The sequence below is a fragment of the Electrona antarctica genome (genome assembly GCF_951216825.1).
Source record: "Electrona antarctica genome assembly, chromosome: 7".
In the NCBI taxonomy this organism is placed as follows: domain Eukaryota; kingdom Metazoa; phylum Chordata; class Actinopteri; order Myctophiformes; family Myctophidae; genus Electrona; species Electrona antarctica.
Genome location: NC_136812.1, coordinates 44745568 through 44764537, shown reverse-complemented (window position 1 = coordinate 44764537; position 18970 = coordinate 44745568). Strand labels below are relative to the sequence as shown.

Below are 18970 nucleotides of genomic sequence, written 5' to 3'. Positions count from 1 at the left end.
GCCACTCCCTCATCCCATTCCTCACTTCAGCCATAGTTACACACCTGGTTCCACTCTCATCACCCCAGCCAATTACAAACCTGTGAACACTGATACAATCAACCCACCACCTATAAGACTGGACTTTCTGCACACACACATTGTCAGTTCATACTTTCATGTCATGTTGTTGTACCTGGGAGCTCTTGCCTTGTGCCTTGTTCCTGGACTATGCTTTGAAGCTTCTGGTAATTTGCTGCTGCTTGTACCTCTTTGTTTTTTGCATTTTTGGACTGCTTAGTGTTTGCCAGTAGTTACTAAGTTTTGCCTTTTTTCTGCATTTATTCAATAAATCCTTTGATTACACTCTGCCTTGCTGGTCATGACTCTGCACTTAGGTTCAATACTTTTTGCCACCGTGACACCTTAACATATTGTTTTTCAAAAAGGGTGAAGTGTCCCTTTAAAACAGTTCTATTGCTTAACCCGCCCGCGTTACCCGCTATTTAATCCATGTGTCGGTGCTAAACCCGCTATTTGTTTAATGTGTTTAATTTGCCGTTTTTTAATAATTAAAAAGAGCGGATTTGTTGCGGACCTGGTGACGAGGCTGTCGCGTTATGATGACGAAACCGGAAATCAAGCCATGCTCTGGGCTGCTAGGGCTTCTGGGAAAATGAGTTCAATGCACGGTGGTTTGTTTGGACTACAACATGCTGTGGAGGCTGTGTTCGTCTCGCATCGTAATGACGGCATGTTTTTCTCTTCAACAACAAACCATGGGACTATTTTCTGCCGGATTTTCGCCAATCAAATATACTCTAAGGGTAATAGATCAATCCTGGCAGCATAGATAGGATGGATAGAAAAAAACACAAATGTTCTGTTATGGGGGATCCATGTACGACATCTGTTCAGATTCACATGAACATGTTTGAGAACCACTGACTGACCAAGATAGATATAGGTCTACATACCTGTACAACGACGTAGAGTCTGTGGGGGCCGGGGGGCCAGGGCCCCCATGAGGAATTGGACCTGAATATATATATTCGCCTCGGTTCGTCCCGTTTGTGCCGCATCAGGTCGCGCCCGTTCGCGCAATTCTCGCTTGCATTGACTTTGTATGTAATCGCGCTGCTCTGACCATCCAAGTCTGACACCTTAACACGTCTGTTTTCCTGTCTGTCCGGGGCGGGGGGTGGTGGGGGGTGGACCGCGTTGCCTGTCCCCTTGTACACATGAAGATCAGGCATTGAAATGCTAATCTGGGTGCTTAAGCAGGTGGAATCAATCTAAACGAGCAATTATCTGACATTCAGAGGTGTTGCGCACCAGCGAATATATATTCAAGCTCCAAAGTCAAACTCATAAATTCACAATGATCATGCCGCCATTGTGAGCTTTAAGATGATCAGAGAGAGAGAGAGTTAGAGACGAGTGCATTATGGGGTGGGGGGGGTGGGTGGGGAGGCGGGGCTGCGGGAGGGGGGAACGGGCCCCCATGAGGATCATGAAAATAATTCGTCGCTGTACCTGTGTGTGCTTGAAAATATGTACGCATGCACGCACGCACACACAGTCACACACGTGTAAAATGGAAAGAAAAACATATCAACCACAATGTCTAACTGTGTGCATGTGTGTGTGCGTGCGTGCGTGTTTCCATGGAGCAGCGCAGCATGTCAGAGAGAAGGACCCGTCCTTCTGGGACACTCAGGCTCGGGGGACACTGGACGCCGCGCTCAAGCTCCGCCCCCTGGAGCATCGAGCCAAGAACATCATCCTGTTCCTGGGAGACGGTAGGACGAGAGACATACACCACCCACATGGACTCTCTCTCTCTCTCTCTCGCTCGCTCGCTCGCTCTGTTTCTCTCTCCTAGCTGTCTCTGTCTCTGTCTCACTTTTGCCTTTTTCGCTTTTTAAGTTTTAATGATAATAGTAATTGATTGAATGCTTTATTAGACAGAAATGTAAACGGCGCGTGGTACATTTAGGCTAAAAGGATAACACAAAAAAGGTACATATACTTATTCATTGAATCAACAGAGCATTAAATATTAGACGCTAATAAATGTCATCAACAAATATAAAAGGCTAATAAAAGAATAATGAGAGCGATGAAACCTTAATTGCATGGTGCCTGCAGCGCCGTAGCTACGTACACGCGCCATACGCACTGCGAGTAGGGCAACGCGCCGAGGGGGTCAACAAAATAGGCCAAATAGTTCCAACCCGACCTTCAATATAACAATTTTCTCTGTGGCTCCGCCGCGTAATAACGCACGACCATGTGTGCGTGCTCGCAAACGCCGAAAGTAGCCTATCTGCATGAGAACGCAGTGCTCTCACCGGGAGGGGGGGCAACACAAATAATATGCGGATATAGGGCAACCAAATGGTCAGCGACGCCCCTGGCTGCCTGTCATGCTCAATGTGCTTCACAAACAGCAGAACTGAATCAAAGACGAGACAAAAGTGTTGCACAACACAACAAGAAAAACAGCGGAAGGCCACACACCGAAGCGAATCAGACCGGTACCCCATAGCAACAGTAAATAGATTGCGTATGTTTTCCAAACCCGTTATACCAGTCTTTCCCTTGCCACTGTCGCAAAACAAGGGCCCGATTGGCAGGGCTGTTGTGGGCTGGCCGGGTCTTGGCTGGGGGCTACAATCACCCCCCCCCCAGTCTTTGAAGCACGTCCTCGCGCTTTTCACTTCACACCGCGGACCGCCGCACACGATGTCCCTCATGTCCCATATCACGTTCCACGTCCTGCCGATTACGCCAGATTGTAGCAATACGCATAAGCGGGGATTGAACCCGGGGCTCCCACTCGCCAGACCAACACGCAACCGTGCCAATAGGGCTGTTGCGGGCTGGGTCTTGGCTGGGATACACTGGCTTATAGGGCAGTGATTCTCAAACCCTCAGGGGGGTCCCCAGAGGATTACCTTACTGTGCAACATAGTTTAGTCACTCAACAACAGTAAACAAACCAGCACACAGTAAACAGTAAACAAACCAGCACACAGTAAACGGTATAAGTGTAGGCCTATACAGGGTATATCTGCACCTTTCTAAAGTGACAATTTAAGGACCTTTAAGACTTTGATAATACTTTTAAAATCGTCAAATATGACTTGCCTGGGTGGTATGTATGGTATGTTATGTGTTGGTGCTGCTGGGTAAGACGCAGGACTAGCGTTGTTTAGCAGGCAGAGCGGTTTAAAGGCTCACAGATTTTATAAGAGTGTTTTGTGTTAGCTGCCTGTCAGAAGCTCTGGTCTTAATCAGATGTACTCTGTTGGGTTTCTGGGTGGTCGTGACTCGTGAGCGAGCAGGATTTCACCACAAACACACGCACGCAGGCAGGCAGGCAGACGCACGCACGCACGCACGCACGCACGCACGCACGCACGCACGCACGCACGCACGCTCGCTCGCTCGCTCGCTCACTCACTCACTCACTCACTCTCAGAAATGCAGGTGAAAAGCCATGGTCCATGCCCAGAGAAAGCTTGTAAAAGCTTTAAAAGGTTTACAGGTGTAACACAGTGGGTTCCATAAAAGAGAAAGGGAAGAACAAGAATGGTTGGGCAAGGGGGAGAGAGAGAGAGAGAGAGATAAAGAAATAATAATAAAACAATATACTACAGAAGAGACAAAAATGTCTTGAAACTGTATAAGCAGGGTTTTCCAAGGTCACAGGTGGATGGAAAAGAGCATCCGCAATCCCCAGGAATGCTAACCTAAAGCACAGACAAGCAGTGGACAGTATAGGCCTATACATTTTACTTGAGTAAGGTACTTAAGTACATTGTTTTGAGTGTCATAGTTGTACTTGAGTTAATGCACTTTTGAGTCAAAGTGCAAGAATTATGAATTAGCCACGTCAAGGGATAGTTCACGCCCAAAATGCTTTTTCCCCCTCTGCCCCTCCGATCGATTATTCAGCCGATGAAGCCTTGAATTCATGGAGATTCTTTGTTTTCGTCACATTCCTAAGCCAATAATGTGATGATGACCGGAGTGTTTGGTAGGAGTCTCCATTGAGTCACCATGAATAAATATATTTTGTAATATAATCAAATGATTGGCCTAGGAATGCGACCAAAAAATTTAAATAATAATAATAAGGAAATCTCCATTAATTCCAGGCTTCATGGGGTGTGTATGATGGAGAATAAGTAATTATTTGGGTGAACTATCCCTTCAAGACGTATTTCAAATAACTATTATTTATATTACAACTTGATTTCTGAGCTTGTAGATGTGCTATTTTCACGTATTGTTTTGTACTTTGTAATTGTGTGTATGTCCAGTACTTTAACTCAAAAATTAATTTCACTGACCAACCTTCACTTGCAGTTGAGTAACAAGGAGTATCTATACTTATACTTTGTCCACCACTGCAAACAAACAAGCTTATAGAATATGTATTTATTGTTTCTCTGGCCTCCAGCTGGTTTCTTCAGTGAAAGGGGTGTGAGGATGATTAAATAAAAATGTCAAAGGCAAAAGTAGTTGTTTTGTTGGTGTTCATCTTTCTGTCAGCACACAAGGGTTTGTCTTTGAGGCATGAGTGCAAATGCAGCTGCCTTGAAAACATCAAAGCACCTATGTGTTGATTTATTCATGTATTATAAAAACTCAGCCACAGTTTGCTTTTCTGGCAGGACACAGCTGAATTTGTCCAGAAATTTTACATAAAAAACGCCTAGCATTATTCATATTCAAAATGTCAACATGTCAACACGTTCACAATAACAAATATACACACACACACATACAATTTTAAGTCAGTGAGTCACTGTGACTCTCACCTGCCACTCGCTGCCTTACGTACAATTTTACTTTACTTGAGTCTTTCTTTTGCTTATCAAAAATAGCCGATCTACAAGATAACAAACCTGTCGCGATGCAACTCATTGTGAGCTTAAGAATCGGATGTTTTTTTGTATTAATCTGAATACTTTTTTCTCCACTGACTGGGTTCCAGGGATGGGTGTGTCTACGGTTTCTGCAGCTCGTATCCTGAGGGGTCAGATGGAGGGGGGCTCTGGGGAGGACACGGTTCTGGCCATGGACAGCTTCCCATACCTGGCCCTGTCTAAGGTGAGACACCAAACTGTACACACAATACCTGGCCCTGTCTAAGGTGAGACACCTACACAACATCTCTCTGAGCTGTGTGACGCCTGTCAAAGTCCCCCAGACGCACACCCCGCCCTGTCACCGCAGCTGTCAGTGGAGAGGTTGAAGAGGGGTCATCTCTCCCCGTCATCTCTGACTGCTGTTAAATGGACAGGGCGGCGGGTGGAAGAAGGTGGGGCCGCGTGTTTGTGGAGGAGATAATTCTCCCCTCTTCCCTCTATGTGGGTGGGTCAGTATAGCACAAGGCTTGTGTCCATATTTCACTGTCTTTGTTCTGTGTGGACATGTTGCATCCTGCCTCATTCCAGCCCCGCCACAACGTTGTTAAGCCCTCTCACCCACCTCAGGATTGTTGAAACGCTGATGCAGCAGTAACACGCTGCAGGATAAACGGTGAAATTAGACTTATGGCCAGATAAAAAAAATGGAGGTTCAGCCCTGTGGCCAAGGCTTAATCCCTCAACTCTCTTTTATGACGCTGTCGAATGAATGTCAGGTCTGTTGGAGTATATAGTTCCCAATGCTCCGAATCTGTAGGCAATGGGCCTTATAGGTGCCTTAACTATGCCTTTAAACTTCTTTTTTTTCTTTTTTTTTTACTATTTTGAAAAGCATTTTTTTAATAGTTCAATTACAAGCTGAAGTCGTTTTTCAAAATAGTAAATAAGTAGTATGCTTCGGTTCTATGTACAGGTATAGGCTACATTTGAAAAGGTAAAAAAACCCCATAATGAATTAATGAATTAGCGAATCTGCAAGCCATAGAGGTCAGTTTTGCATCGATTGCATGTATACTGTTGTGAAAGACGCACCTGCTGCAAAGGTGATATTCATGTATGTAATGGTAAAGTAAAAGTTATCCTATGCATTACACACACTACATTTAGTTGGTAACACTTACTGATAAGGTTCATGAAATAACGATTAACTAATGCTTACCTAATCTGTGTATGTATAATCTGGTAATCTGGTATTAAATCTATATAGGCTATTCACAGTGGAAACCTTTGTGTGAACGAATGCAACTAGTTGCAACTGCAATTTACAAATATTTGCAACCATTTCCCCAAACAAAGACACCGGTCTGCAGCTGGTCAGTCCAGACCGATGCAATGTCTTGCAAGTGGTTGCATTGGTGTGGACTGGCCTTAACATCTTTCATGAAAACAGAAGTACACTTGTGTAATGTATATCAATATGTTGCCACTGCCAGTAATAGATTATTATAGCATATTGACTGAGCTATACACACCATAAGAGACAGAATAATAAGGTAAAACCATCAGTTTGAAGTGGAATGCCTCATTCGGTTCTATCTCATTTTGAGAAATTTTGAGAACCACTGATTTAAAGTATGCATCTCGAATTCTGTATGCAAGATCTTAAATCTTGGCTTATCTTCTAAAAAGAGAGGTAGCCCATTCTCCAAGCCATCATCTTATGCTTTGCTAGGTTGTACAAAATTATATTATAATTCGGTCAATTTAATTTGCAGAAGTGCTCACCTCGCGCACAGCTGTCGGCTTATTGGTGTTGACATGGATTTGCAGGTCTAAAGAACTTTTATTTGCGACAGACACAAGTTCCAGCTTTGCACTGGCAAACAATACACATGCTTCTCATTGGTCAAGACTAAGAAAACAGTTATTTTTCTGCATTTCAATGGTGAAATGGCATTTGTGTTTCGACATTTTCATTCATTCACAGAGAGGAAAGCTCAGGTTTAGTGCAGCCGGAGCAGCGAGTCTTTGCTATGATTTACGCGTCGCGCCTCACGAGGATCAGAGCGTACTGTATGCTGCTGGCTAGGTCAGAGTTTAGTTATGAATAATACACATTCCGGTGTTTGGGATGGAAGTCTGCCTCTCAGAGTGTTTTTCCAAACTAAACATTAAACGTGCATTGTAAATACACATGCTTTACTGTTCTGTGAGCGTTGAGCAGTCCCCGTACAGATACATGCAAAACCCTGGACATTCCATGGAATTTATAACCCCCCCTCCCCCAGACAGAACCCGGGGAAAAGAGGACGTATGGTCATTCTATATTAAATCTATAGGTTATTCACAGTGGAAACCTTTGTGTAAAGGGCAGTCCACACCAATGCTTCACAACGCAACTAGTTGAAACTGCAATACTTAAATGATTTTTTTTGTGGCTTTCGCCTTTATTTTTATATATTTTATGGAGGGACAGATAGTAGGCTGACAGGAAATGGGTGGAGAGATGGGGGGGTGACATGCAGTAAAGGCCGTCAGGATCGGGAGTCGAACCCGCGGCACACTGCCAGCTGGATTATCAGCCAAGGTGCCTGGACCGCTGAGCCACGGCCCAGGAAACTGCAATACTTACATGTAAATTGCAATGCATTTCTCCAAACAAAGGCACCGGTGGTCAGTCCAGACTGATGCAATGTCTTGAAAGTGGTTGCATTGGTCTGGACTGGCCTTATACATTTCATAAAAACAGTACACCTTGTGTAATGTACTGTATGTGTCAATATGTAGCCAGTCTAGCCACCTCCAGTACGCCTAATAGATGCACAACTTTCCTGAAAAACGTATTGTCTGAGCTATGCACACCATTTTCTGAAGAGACAGGGTCAATTATAAGATAAAACCAACAGTTTGAAGTGGAATGCCACATTAGGTTTTATCTATCATTTTGAAAAGTGTGTTTTGGTATGGGGTAAGCTACCATGCTGAAATGCTATCACATTTTCTAGCACTAGGCGTGTATATACCTTCCCAAAAATCACTATGAGAAGCAGAGGGCTCAGGGTCCATCTTTAGGCCTGTTACTATGAGTAGGGAGGAAGTGGAACAGATCAGTGACTTTAAATATCTGGGAACAATAAACTCACCTTTCAGACCAATGCAGATAACATCTACAAAAAGGCAAGGCAGCGGCTTTATCTTCTCAGGAAACTGAGAAGTTTTAATGCTAGTAAACACACCCTGACCATGGTCTATAGATCACTCACTGAGAGTGTTCTCACTTTTAACATCGTGTCCTGGTTTGGGAATCTCTCAGTTAGAGATAAAAACAAACTCACCCAGGTAGTCAACCAGGCAAGTAAGATCATTGGAGACAAACAATTGCAACTTCAGGACATACAACCGCTCCATAACCAAAAAAGCAACTCAGATTTACAATGATTCTACCCACCCTCTTCGCTCTGAATTTGACTTGTTGCCATCGGGCAGGAGGCTTAGGGCAAAACTAGCTAAAAAGAAGGGTTACAAAACTTCGTTTGTGCCAACTGCTGTGGACATTTTAAATAAGAAAATGTTTAAATAGTTCACCTAACACCCACTGTTCATGATCGCTGTTGCTGTGTTTATGTGAATGCATTTTATATGCATCTGTGTATTTTATGTAATGTTTTATTGTAACTGCCGGTGTGCCAAAGACACATTTCCATTTTATGTAAATTTAATGGACAATAAAGTTTTCTTTATCTTTATCTTTATCTTTATGAGAATTATTCCCCCCAGATGTTACCCATGGCCCAAATTTGGGGTCCTGGCTCACAGACTTTATAGCTGTCTATAAGCGCCAGACAGCTCTCTTATAATGTTATGAATGGGCTCCTCATCTCATCTCACCTCATCTCGATTCCATTGCGTTGTAGTGACTCGTGACTCGAGTGGACTCGGTGGGGGCAGAGTCCCGAGTCCCTTGTGCGTGCGTGCGTGTGTGCGTGCGTGTGTGTGTGAATGTAATGCACAATCTACGTAAAGCGCTTTGGATAAAAGCGGCACTATATAAAATGCACCACTTACCGTTTGTTCCCTCTCTCTCTCTCTCTGTCCCATGCACACACAGACCTACAGCGTGGACAAGCAGGTGGCAGACAGCGCCAGCACGGCGACGGCCTACCACTGCGGTGTGAAGGCCAACGCCAAGACGGTGGGCGTCAGTGCCAACGCCGTGGCCTACGAATGCAACACCACGTTCGGCAACGAGGTCTTCTCTGTGCTGCGCCGCGCAAAGGCTCAAGGTATACCGTCCGACTCAGGGCCAAATTAGCCATTGGGCCAGTGGGGGCCGTGGCCCAATGGGGGCCCTTGGCTCTGTACTGGGTTTGTTTCAGGCCCTGAAATGGGCTCCTGGGGACCTTCATTGGCCATTGATTTTGTTAAATTTAGGTCAGAAATGTGATAAAAACAAGATAAAAGCATGCGCTATGTGGGCCCCCCAAAAAATTACCGCCCCAGGGGCCCTCGTGGGGGTTAAGCCGTCCGTCAGTGGTTCTCAGTAGTGCCAAGTAACTTGTAGATCGGCTATTTTCTAAATATTTTAATACATTTGAAAACTTGAAATGGGACATTCTGCATAGTGAGTACTTTCTACTTTTTGATGCTAATACTTTTGTACTTTTACTCAAGTACATTTTGAATGCAGGACTTAACTTTTACTTGTAATGGTGTAGTTCTACATTGCAGTATTGAGGTGTAGGTGCCGGTGGTTGTACTGTTAAGTAACTTGAACAATATCCGTAAAAAACGAAAAAATATTGTGATATTTTCATGTATAATGATACTGCTTGAAACAATATCGTGATATTACATTTTTCCATATCGCCCACCCCTAACTTGGTGTTTAACCACTTAAACCCCAGCATTACTATTCTGAGAGGAGCATTCACCAAAAATAGCAGATCTACAAGCTATATAAAGTAACTATAGTAAACTAAAGTTGCCAAATAATTGTAGTGAAGTAAAAGTACAATGTTTGCCTCTGAGATGTTAGTAGAAATAAAAGTACTCCGGTAAAGAAAAAAATACCTGGCCTGGGCCATGGCTCAGCGGTCCAGGCACCTTGGCTGGTAATCCAGTCTGGCAGTGTGCCACGGGTTCGACTCCCGATCCCGAAGCCCTTACTGCAAGTCACCCCCCATCTCTCACCCCATTTTCTGTCAGCCTACTGTCTATCCCTCCATAAAAATAATTAATTAAACGCGAAAGCAAAAAAAAAAAAAAAAAAAAATCAAAATTGTACTATTACTTGAGTAAATGTACTGTTACTTTCCAGTTACTACACACTCTTGAACTGTATTAGCCGTATCTTGTATCGTATTAGCCTGTATCTTATCGTCCTTTTATAAACTCATACGCTCTATTATATTACTACACACTTTCACACTCTGGACCCTTTATTATCTTATCCTACTTTTACACACTGTTGAACTTCATTAGTTTTACACTCAATATTGATTTTTTTATTGACGGGCGAAACATTGTTGTTTGGTTAAAATTTAACCAAATAATAATGTTTCGCCCGTCCAGGCTTACTGCTAGACTATACAACTAAATCATTTCAGACTACAATATGATGAAATCAAAATTATGAAAATGTATTCAAAAGACTATGACTAAAAAAACGAAATAAAAATGTGCCGTCCAAATGAACACTACTAAGTACTCATGAAGTTGCTTTACAAAACAGAAACTAAATTAAAAGGTTAATAACTACGGAACTAAGGGAGGATTAGGATTAGGTGGGGAATGAGAGTCTGAAAAGGTGGGTTTTGAGTGTGGTTTTAAACGTGACGAGGGCAGTTTTGATGTGAGTTCCATAGGTATGGGGTGGGTGGCCACAGAGAAGGCCCTGTCACTCCAGGTTTGTTTCTACTAAGTTTAATTAATTCATGAATCAACATCGATCATAGATCTGAACCATCTGATACCTTCAACCTTGCTAGTAAAAAAGGATAAGAACTTAAACGAGGACATTGAACCATTTTCAACATAGTCTAATTGATACTAGTCCTCACTAATGCTCATTATAGGATGGCATAATTTCCGTCTACTCGCGCGGCTGGGGTCCTCAAAGGGGATTTCGCTAATAGAAACTACAGACATTCTCTTACTTTAAAGCACACCGAAGCCACAGTTCTTGCATCAATTAGGAAAACTAAATTTGAAATCCTGTTAGAAATGACTAAAACCTGCCTACCGATGCCCTCCTCTGAGGCACGCAGTGAGGAGACAGAATGTGTAATGCTACTTCTAATGAGCATTAGTGAGGACCAGCTATACGAAGACCAGGTTGGAAATGGGTGAAGTGCCTCCGTTAAGGCATTCTTCCCTGGAAGACTTCTTACGTCCATTATAAACCCTAACCAGTGGATTATTTTTACTTAATCCATACATAATGTGAAATTAATAAAAGTTCACTATTCAACATTTACTTGAGTAAAAGTACAAAAGTATCATCATCAAACTATACTTAAATTACCAATAATTGTAAACGTAGTCATTATTTAGAATATCCCATGTTTTAAAAATGAAAAAAAGAAGAAAAAAAAATAATAATCTATTGAAAATAGTGAGCTATATAAATAATACATGTAGTATAGGGCTTCAGTGGTTACAAAGTAACTAATAATTGTAGTGGAGTAAAACAGTACAATATTTGTCTCAGAGATGTAGTAGGGTAGAAGTAATTGAAAATTTGAACATTGTAAATACTGAAGAAAGAAAAAAAAGTACATTACATAGTTACATGCTACTGAATGTTTATAGACTGACCCCTCCATGAAAAGGCCTCGTTGTCCTGAACCCTTATCTATCATTTATATATTATGGATCAATAGTGTGGACTTAGACTGTTATTCGTCTGTGGTACTCAATTGTTTAATGACTGTGACAGATGTAGCCACTATACGACACACAAATGTCCCAAGAAAATCACAAGCCTAGCAACCCAGTTGGCTGCGCTCTGGTAGAACAGAGAAGCTGATCATGCTGTGTGTGTGTGTGTGTGTGTGTGTGTGTGTGTGTGTGTGTGTGTGTGTGTGTGTGTGTGTGTGTGTGTGTGTGTGTGTGTGTGTGTGTGTGTGTGTGTGTGTGTGTGTGTGTGTGTGTGTGTGTGTGTGTGTGTGTGTGTGTGTGTGTGTGTGTGTGTGTGTGTGTGTGTGTGTGTGTGTGTGTGTGTGTGTGTGTGTGTGTGTGTGTGTGTGTGTGTGTGTGTGTGTGTGTGTGTGTGTGTGTGTGTGTGTGTGTGTGTGTGTGTGTGTGTGTGTGTGTGTGTGCGTGCGCGCTTTATGTAAGAGTGCACTATGTGAGTCTGATCAATTGCGAGGCAGAATGTTCGTTAAAACATCCAGGACAATTTACGCTCCACAAGTCCCAGACTCTTCTCCCTTCTGGCTCCCAAACTGTGGAATGAACTCCCCATTGCAATTAGAACTGCAGACTCCCAATCTTCCGCCATAATCTGAACACCCACCTCTTCAGACTCTAATGTAATTAAAATAGCATGTCATGTCCAGTATGTATAATTTAAATATACAAATTAGATACGGTAGGTATTCTGTCACTGATGTTTCTTGGATTACCTATCCTAGATTACTATTTCGATGCAGTTGATGTACCTAATGTTGACCTTGCTGTACTGTATGTCACTCTGGATTAAGAACGTCTGCTAAAAATGCCTAAATTGTAACACGGTAACGTTGGAAATCCCAATGGGATAAAATGCACGAGTGATCATACACACATCAGCCTGGTTTAGGGAACAGATAATAACACCATATTATGAAGACATTAAGTCTAATTAGTGTTGACTCAGAATGTTTCGGGTCAAAAGGCTGCGCGATTAAAAAAAAAAAAGCGTGGGAACCGGAAGGTTACCAGTTCGATCTCGGGCTCCCCCAGTTAGTGTGGAAGCAAGACTCTGAAACCCTAATTGCTTCCCATGAGCAGGTTGGTGCCTTGCATGGTTTCCTCTGTCTGTGAATGTAGAATGCAGAATCTATGTAAATCACCATGGATAAATTAGGCGCCATACTGTATAAACGCACCATTTAACTCGCCAATAAAGAAGATTCTATCATAGGTCAGTACCATGGAGGAAAGAAAAGCAGTACTGTACATTCAGACAGAAAAGGTTGAGTTAAGTTTAGCAGCGTGGTGGTACAGTATACCCACACAGAGCATGAGGGGCACACTTAACTACACACAAGGGCCTTAAAACTTGAGATGTCTCTCATGGTGGGGCAGCATTTAAAATGCGTATTACACTCTCACTATGACCACTTATTCCACAGCACCATTCTTTTAACCACACATTTATATTAAAACCTTAAACTCAAACTTTAAGTAGAAGCAATGCCAATAATATATTCTATTCTAGAGTCATATGGCGGGTGTAATATGCTTTGACTTTTTACTGGGGCCAGTTTCCAATTGCAGCCACCTGTGAGTGCTCTTTGAGAGCGGTTTTAAAGGAGAGTAGGGATTCCACATTTTTGTGGCATAGGAGGAGAATTAATTTAACCCCTTGTTTGAGCCAAATCTGGGTTGTCTCTACTAATCTGGGATTAGTAGAGCTCCCACTGGTGTTGTGGTTGTGGCCGGTGTTGACGTTTTGGAAGTATTTTGACAGGTACATGGGTGTCTTGGTATATTGCGTATCTTGTAGCCCATCGAATGGTTACGCTGACATCTGTCATATAGCATAGGACTCATACACAATATAACTGTCAATCAAACTCAATTAAATCACCCCTGTAATTAACCTTTTCTTCCACGGCACCCCTTGAATTACATTGTTAGTTTACATAACCTTACGTTCATGTCATATTACGGTACGTACATATGGAAATCTTTCCCCCAAAGATACAGTACGTGTCACAAGAAAAACTGGAGAGAATATTTGTTACTATTAGGACTTTTTTGCTTTTCGGCATTCATTGATGAAGAATGACAGGAAAGAGGCCTGGGCCATGGCTCAGTGGTCCAGGCACCTTGGCTGGTAATCCAGTCTGGCAGTGTGCCGCGGGTTTGACTCCCGATCCTGACGGCCTTTACTGCATGTCTTCCCTCATCTCTCTCCCCATTTCCTGTCAGCCTACTGTCTGTCCCTCCATAAAAAATATAAAAAATAAAGGCGAAAGCCACAAAAAAAACATAAAAAAAAAAAAAAGAATGACAGGAAAGAGAGACAGGGGGGAGACATGCAGCAACGGTCGTCATGAACGGGACTCGAACACGCAACATGCTATCAGGCCAGAGACTATATGTGGCATGTGCCTGGACCACTAGGCCAGCGGCTGGTTATGGTTAGGGTCATTATATTTCAGTTTTCAGTTTTACAGGTACACAAGGTTTGGTTTAAATGCACATTGATTGACATGAGGCTGGACTTGTCATGAGTATCTGCAGGCTTGCTCTTTCCTTCCTGAACTTCAGATGTACCAACTCCATTAAAAGAAGAATAATATTTATATTGTACTTTTATATACCTCGAAGACGCTTTACATGTGTGGGGCCAGGGGAGAGGAGAAGAAAAACAACTTTACTAGGAAATTAGGAAAAAAAACGATAGTTGAAATCAAAGTCAACCCGGATAGGCGATTCTGAACAGGTGGGTTTTCAGGGTGGTTTTGAAGGGAGGGAGGGAGGGGGCGTCTCTGATATGTTTGGGGAGTGCGTTCCAGAGGGAGGGGGCAGCCACAGAGAAGGCCTTGTCGCCCCAGGTTTGGAGCATGGTATTGGGGACCTCCAGGAGGCCAGTATCACTGGACTGGATAAAATAATGTTTGAAACATGAGACATAGAAGCCTGGCAGGAGTGTAGCATTAGTTCAATATTGGGTGGTTAAAGACATGGAGCTTAACAATCTCTGTCCGGCCAGGAAAGTAGTAAAAATCAGCCATTTCTCCCATAAATGTTACCAGGAGCTTTTTTTTGTGTAAATTCACAACAAAATGTGACCTTTTGAAACAATTAGTTTGGTCAGTAATATGATGTTATGTGCTCCAAGGTTATGTGTTTATAGAGCAATTTATGACACGCAGCACGCTTCATATGCAGCTCAGCAAATCATTGTATAATGCTTAATTATTACCAGTGGTGGAAAAAGTACTCATACATCTTACTTAAATAACAGTATCGGTATACTGCAATGTAGAAATACTCTACATTGCAGTCCGGAAACGTACTAAAAAGTAAAAGTACAAAAGTATTTGTATCAGAATGTACTTAAAATACCATACTCATTGAAACAAAATCTTCCACACCGACGTTCCAGACTAATATCTATTATGTACACAGTAATATTAGTTGGAAATGAATAGACTCCAACATTCTTCCTAATAATGTGTCCACCCATAGCGTATGTGCTCAAGGGAGGGCAAAAAAATCCAGAGATTCCTTGCAAAGCACCGCGGAGGCATGAGTGTGCGTCACAGCGCATGTTCGGATCTGATAAGTCCCGGAAAAGATGCGCTGTGATTGGCCAGTAGTCACTTGAGTGGCAGCGTGACGTAGTGTGCTGTCCACTCTTCCGGCGTACCAGTGTAAATTCTTCCGCCCTCGCGTCAACACACATGGCTCCAACGAACTGCAGCAGCCAATGAGGCATCTATTTTTTAAATATCTATGTGTCCACCCCCTTCACGCAGATACAGGAAGTAATGCAAAGTTGGTCCCTCTTGCTATTGGCCTCTTGGATGCAGCCTAGTGAGCTTAAATACCCCCGCCCAATTGGTCAGCTGACTGCCACATCAGTGAATGACATGTGGGTCTTGCACACACTGAATACACCCACATAGTAATGCAGCATATTAACCCCTTTGAGTATATGTATGCGACTATGCGCCCTTGAGCACAGCATGAAACCCCTCTCGAGTATATCTGACTGAACTACTGAGCTGGACAGAGAAATAGTGTTTAACCATATAATAACCTAATCTGAACATGCTGCATGCTGAAATAATGTGGGTGTAGAATGCAGTACTGACCACTCAATATCCACTGCCTAAAAGAAAACAAATCCAGTACAGAAATAGTCCCCAGTTGCCAAATTCACATCTCTTAAAGACCTATAGTGAAATGAAAAATACGTTTTTCACACTTTTAGACCATATACGTGCCCCGTGGTCATCATATGGGCATACCTAACAATGGATGCCAAAGAAATGCGGAAATTTCCATTTTTGTGTATTTATCAAAAGTCCATAAAATCTAATTTGAATTATTTCCTCTGAACTAAATCGTGATGACGTGTCGATTCCTGCAAGAATACAAATTAAGTTTGATTTCATTTACCAGTTTGATTCCAAACAGCTGTTTCTGATTACATTCTACATACATTCTGATGTATGCTACTCAGTTTTTAATCTCATTACAAGATGACATCCAGATAGTGTATTACTCATTTTAAACGTAATCAGCACGCTAAAATATGTATCTGAAAACATTATAGGTTAGAAATAAGCCACGGGTCTCTGTGACATATGTCAACAAGCAAACTCAACGCACGCGTTGCATGCAGCTGAGCAACGTCCCATACCCTGGAGGGATATGAGCATTTGTGCCTGTCGTAGACATGCGCAGAGCAAGTTCAGTCAGGGAACCTCAGTGCAGTCGCTGCCGGCCGTTAATTGGGCCGCCTCAGCATCACGCTCTCATTCACATGATTCACTCAACCAATCACACACTCACTCCATCTTCATACCGGCTACTTTAACCGGAGGTTTGCATTCCTCCTCCTGCTTCCTTTCTTGCTGCTGCTGTATCAGCGCGCTGCTGTATACAAACCTGCTGCTCACCCACCTCCACCCCAGCTACCACCTGTCGTTTTGGATCTACTGTTTAGGTATGGGGATTCAGAGTCCCTATGGTCGGGACTGATGCGCTTGATCTGAGTACCTAAAAAGCAGATCCAATACATCGCCAAACCATAATAAATATATTGCTCATCTTATATTCAATAAATATACAGTATATTCCATCCATTCTTGAGTTGTCCTGACTGAAGTGATGTTCTGATCACACAGCGCTCCGTTTCAGTATTGCCCGTATTTTTCCATTTCACTAGGTCGTTAACATCAATCACATTTTGTGGTGTGGCAGGAGTCTGGCACTGTCAGTATACTTGATTACCATCTTATATGGACCGCTCCTATCTCATTCACCTGTTAAACTGACTGGGAATAATAAGGCAATAAACTTGGTAGTGAACGGCCAAGAAATTCCTCGTAATTTAATGATCAGCAGTTAGGAGGTAAAGTTCATGCCAATGAAAGTCTGTCCAAAACGTTGCCGTGTTTCCAGTCTCTTTGTCCATAATAAACTATTGGCATTGGCAGCTACAAGAGTGTTAGCTACACTCCTTTATTCTTAATCTTTATATATTCTTTAATCTTTATAATCCGTTGGCTGGCACCTGGCACCTTGTGTGTGTGCGTGTGGATTCAAATGATCACAACTGATTTCAGTCATTTGGATTCAATAGAAACCAAAGAAGCCGATCTACAAGCTCTCAATCCTTCACAGAGCGACACATTGAGAGCTTGTAGATCGGCTATTAGTGGCCATTATTTTAAGATTAGAGCATTTGAAATGGTAAAACTAGCAATATGTTCGGAAGCAGCATCTTCCATAAAATGCTAATAATGGCCTAAGATATTTCATAACAGCATTGAGGCTTTAACAGGTTAAAGCCTCAATCTGGGAATTCTTCGCCTGGTTGGCAGTAGAACAGCAGGAATGATATTAGGCTACTAAAATTAAAATCATAATTGTGTTAATTGTTTAGGAAATAATTAACACAAGTGTGTGTGTGTGTGTGTGTGTGTGTGTGTGCGCGTGCGTGCTCTTCAGGTAAATCTGTGGGCATCGTGACCACCACGCGCGTCCAGCACGCCTCCCCGGCCGCGGCCTACGCCCACTCGGTCAGCAGGAGCTGGTACAGCGACGCAGACCTGCCCTCCAGCGCCCGCCAGCAGGGCTGTGTGGACATCGCCACCCAGATGGTCACCAACGTCGACATCGACGTACGTATATAGACCACAACACGTTTCATACTCAAGACCCAAAACCAGAAATGTGGTGTCTGGTCTCTCCCTCCAGGAAGCAAACGGGTGCATGTGTTTGGTCCGACATACTAACAGTCCGACATTATAGTCTGACACCCTTCCCAAAACCCAACCCTATAAACCTATCCTCACAGGAAGCCACGGGTTAGTTTTAACCCACCACCCACGGGTTAGTTGTAACCTGCCATGCATGTCGGGAGGCATGGGTGAGTTTTAACCCACACAGCACAGGTTAGTTGTAACCGGCAGCGCATGTCGGGAGAGACGGTGTCGGATTGTTAGTATGTCTAACCAAGTCATTTTCGATTATTTTATTTTTTTAGCTACAAAGCATTATTTTATACTTTGGCTATTCAGAAATTGCAGATATTGAAGGTCATATGGTGTCACGCTACAAGCTTGTATATCTGCTATTTTTTAGAAATCTTGAACATTTGTGCAAATCTTTGAATATGTATTATTCTTTAATTAAAGGGAACATTTTGAATTAAAATATTTGCTTCTGGGGATCGCTGGGACAGAATATTTTTCAATGGAGTGTCTGCGGCCAAATAAATAATTTTGGGTTCCTTGACATGATACATTTTCAGCACCACTGATATAGAAACATACGTTTTTCATAAAACTGATTTAGAAGACATTTTGTAGAAGGTCTTAATGGTTATTTCTTTAGTGCCTGTGACGGTCATATCTAATCCACATGTTATCCACTTATACAGTATTTGGAGAACCACCCAGTTAAGTGTTGTCCTGGTGAGCTATTATACTGTAGGCTACTGTATTTTTTGAGTGGTGTAAACCACTCCTACAACTGGCTTTGTTAGTCTGTCTGTGCTCAAAAAATTAGCACGGTTGCTATGGTCACCCAGTTCACACGGGTGTGATTTCATTACATCAGACATTACGTCAGACCACAGCTGATCAGTCTATATAAGACCTTACACCACTCAGTTCACACGGGTGTGATTTTTTTAATACTAAAATAGTAAATACATA

At 42.7% G+C, this 18970-nt stretch overlaps 1 protein-coding gene across 3 annotated transcripts in view; it reads left to right on the top strand.

Moving 5' to 3' along the window:
* Nucleotides 1-18970, top strand: part of alpi.1 (alkaline phosphatase, intestinal, tandem duplicate 1) — a 74895-nt gene that overhangs the window by 40747 nt on the left and 15178 nt on the right. For 2 of the 3 annotated variants that reach the window (XM_079506236.1, XM_079506234.1), the window contains exons 2-5: nt 1656-1781; nt 4988-5103; nt 8971-9145; nt 17760-17932. In XM_079506236.1, coding sequence (XP_079362362.1) covers nt 4990-5103; nt 8971-9145; nt 17760-17932 — 462 coding nt within the window. In that variant the 5' untranslated portion in view covers nt 1656-1781; nt 4988-4989. Of the gene's footprint in view, nt 1-105; nt 228-1655; nt 1782-4987; nt 5104-8970; nt 9146-17759; nt 17933-18970 lie in introns of those variants that run through there. The other variant, XM_079506235.1, reaches the window with a different exon arrangement.